The 3,424-nt window shown below is 37.7% G+C and overlaps 1 protein-coding gene across 2 annotated transcripts; it reads right to left on the bottom strand.

Moving 5' to 3' along the window:
• Positions 1 to 286: 286 nt before the first annotated feature.
• LOC131599815 (uncharacterized) lies at positions 287 to 1,749 on the bottom strand. Of its 2 annotated transcripts, none has more exons than XM_058872069.1 (2): positions 1,656 to 1,749; positions 287 to 1,258 (listed from the first exon to the last, which is right to left on the bottom strand). In XM_058872069.1, exon 2 carries the CDS (start codon positions 1,176 to 1,178, stop codon positions 606 to 608), a length of 573 nt encoding a protein of 190 aa, XP_058728052.1. In that variant the 5' UTR covers positions 1,179 to 1,258; positions 1,656 to 1,749; the 3' UTR covers positions 287 to 605. The 2 variants fall into 2 exon arrangements, with proteins under 2 accessions (XP_058728052.1, XP_058728050.1); XM_058872067.1 differs by having other exon boundaries at positions 1,648 to 1,746.
• Positions 1,750 to 3,424: the final 1,675 nt, after the last annotated feature.

The following is a 3,424-nucleotide window of genomic DNA, read 5'->3' as shown; positions in this document are numbered from 1 at the left end:
TGATACTCAGATTTCAAGTCATCCTTCATTATTCAGCAATCAACAAATCATAAGGTGACACTCAAATTCCAACTCAGAATCTACGTGCCCCAAGTTAAAAAGCCATACTGAAATAATCTGAAAGAACTATGTCAAAAAAAAAACATTGATAACCAGAAGAATGAAGAAGCCTAGATTAAAAGCTGTGTAACAAAAAATAAAGGCACAACTCTAGATAAGTAGATCATCAATCTACATAGAACTAGAAGACCAAAAAGTTTGGCATATCAACCACAAGATTCTCAAATAACTTAAATGAAAATTCCATTCACAATTTTCCCTACAGTTCCAGAAAATTTTCATTTGTAAAAGTAGATGTGACTATTACAAATGTCAAACTAAAACAACAGTTACAAGTGAGAGTATGATTACCCAGAAAAACTCAGACTAAGAATTTTTTTTATTCAAACAGATTATCCAACAATCAGTTCTCAAAGTTTAAATCCACTTCATCCCCTGAGAAATTTCTTCTAACCATTAATTCATCATGCATATGGTAACATAAAAACACATTGGCCATCAAGAAAAATTTGTGATCTACGCTAATAATCCAACAACTGAAAAACCTACTCCATAACTGCGACTCCTCCGGCGGCTTTTATTTTTTCTATAATAGTATTAGCCTCTTCTTTTGTGACTCCTTGTTTAAGAACAGTTGGTACCTTTTCAACAAGATCTTTAGCTTCTTTCAATCCCAAGTTAGTAAATGCTCTCACCTCCTTAATCACCTTGATCTTTGCAGCAGCATCAAATTTCTCTAACTTGACATCAAAAGCCGTCTTCTCTGCCTTTTTCTCCTCAACCTTTGGCCCAGCACCGCCTTCCGAACCCAAGTCCATGCCTTCAGTTGAAATCGGCTCCAGCTTCGGAAGCTTTAATCTTTCCGACAAAGTAGGCATAATATGACCGCGTTCTTCCTCCGATAGCGCTGCGATACGTTCCGCAAGCTGGACGATTTTGTCTGAAGGTGGAGGTCTAGGGCCATAAGGGTCATAAGATTGAGGAATTTTGTACTTAATCGGCCTGGCATTAGAATCTCTAGTAGCAACATCAGGCTGGAAGGCTCGAGATTGCAGAGGCACAAATGCTCTAGGCCGAGGGAGACGGCGAATATATCTTGAAAACGTGGTAATCCTCATGTTTTTATTCAATCAAAATGGTGACTAATTATCGGAAAAACAACGCAGTTTTAACACGCAAGCACTATCTGATCTGCACCCTGAAACAACATCCCTACAGTCAAAAGCTGAGCAGCAAGCTATATGAAATAAAACAGAAACCAGATTTGCACTACATTGACACAAACAAACAAACAAACAAACAGTTTATGCCCTTTCGAAAGCATTGTAGACTATAAATATGGCATCAAATTGGTTCATTTCATCATGAACATAGCAGAGAAAGCTAAAAACATGAAACATCAAATTCAAACTACATCCAATTTCAGTAACCACTCCTAATTGATATTCCAATTCACATGAAATGTGTCATTACAGGCAAAGTACATGCTGAAATCTAAACCCTAAAAATCAAATTAGTCGGTTATGATGTAACTACAAGGAGACTGGAAGGTAAAACGGGTAAATTAAAGACGGAAAAATAACGAACCTTCTCACCTTTCCTTCCTGCGACGATGCTCCGCCTGATTTTGCCGGCCGGGTTTTGCTTTCTCCGACAAGTTGATATGAGTGCGAATTCCAAATGGTTTGTGATACAATTTCACAGGGAGTCTTTAGTGTATGATGGGCCTCTTCACAGAGATGTGGATTGGGCTTTGTGATAACAAGCCTATGAGTTTTTAGAGATTTTATCTGACATCCCAATTACTTCAGGCACCCCCACAACCTCTATGTAATTATTATTTTAATCATATAAAATTTTTAAAAGTCATTTCACAAAAACATTGTTGTATTTCGATTTTTTTCAAAACCTCTGGCAATTTCACGATTTTCCATACAGACTATCGGACATTTATAATTTAGGACCAATAGGTATGAGTTTTAAATGCATTTTTTAGTGTTATTTAGATTTTTCATGCATTTTTACTTATTTTTGGATATATTCGATTAAAATGCACATATTTTTTTGAATTTTTTTAAAAATTCGGTAAAAATGCTTACATATTTATGGGTTTTTAGAAATATCTGGTAAAATGCATACATTTTTCCAAATTTGTGAAAATATCCGTTAAAAATGCATACATTTTTCTAGTAGAAAAATCCGGTAAAAATTCATAATGGTATTGGTTTTTTTTTTTTTTTAAATTCAGAAATCTTCAAAAAGGTAGCATATTTTTTGAAAAATTCGGTAGGTTAAATAATTTTGTTTTATTTTATGTGATAACTAGAGGATCCGGTGAGACAATTGCTTCTCGATAGCGTGATAAAACTAAAGTTGTTGCGGCGGCTCGAGCGAGACAAGGTGATGTAGATGACTCGCACCTTCGGGCAGGGAGAGTAGCCTCGACCGGTTCTCACAGGAGGCGTATGGCTGATCATTTTCAGTTTTGTGCATCCCGCACTACCCGACATGGAGGATCTAGATTTACTTCTGAATAGACGAGAGATGATGATGAGCCAGTTGAGGTTTAGGCACCGGTTCAAGATGACGTGCATATGGTGTCTCATCCTTTAGAGACGACAAATGTGCCTCATCCTTCTGAGTCAGAGGCTCCGATTACTACAGAGGTTACTCCACAAACAACTATTTAGGCGCATACGCCGCATACGACTAGTGAGGCACCTGCTATGGATGATATGAAGGTTACTCCTCCTGTTGAGATAGGGGTCACTGCTTCGGCTTCGATAGAGCCGTCGATACACACTGATGAAGGATTTCCTCGTGGGCCCAATGATTGTTCTGTGCTCACTGGATATGCGGATAATGTGGCATCCAAATTATGATATGGCGAGGTATGCATATGATATGCCAATGATGTGACTTTATTTATCATTGATACTTTGAAATTAACCGATGGTTTTTACTTCATTTGTTACAACGCCGAATTCTATTAAAAGTGTCCACTCACGGGTTGAAGCTAAAGAAAATCTCATATGTCGTGAAGCCACCGAAGGTGAAGGCGATTGTTGAGGATTGCGGTCTCCTTCCATTGGTGTATTGTTGGCTAACCATACTCGACAGTCAACTATTCACATTCTTTGTTGAGCTATGGCACTAGGATACATCTTTCTTCCATCTTCTATTTGGTGAGATGACAATTATATTTGATGATGTCTCTTTTTTGTTCCATATTCTTCTAGGAGGTAGTTTCTTCACTGCTCTTATCATTAGTCAGGAGACTGCACGTATGACTGTAGTACAAAACTTGGGGGTTACTAATGAGCAAGTGAAGGAGGAGTTTAGGACTATGAAGGGTGCTCACTTT

The sequence above is a fragment of the Vicia villosa genome, linkage group LG4, assembly GCF_029867415.1.
Source record: "Vicia villosa cultivar HV-30 ecotype Madison, WI linkage group LG4, Vvil1.0, whole genome shotgun sequence".
Taxonomy (NCBI): domain Eukaryota; kingdom Viridiplantae; phylum Streptophyta; class Magnoliopsida; order Fabales; family Fabaceae; genus Vicia; species Vicia villosa.
This window is presented reverse-complemented; position numbering and strand designations above follow the sequence as displayed.

Bases quoted from the DNA above. Each gene is read 5' to 3' on its own strand.
- LOC131599815 (XM_058872069.1), bottom strand. From the start codon at position 1,178: ATGAGGATTACCACGTTTTCAAGATATATTCGCCGTCTCCCTCGGCCT.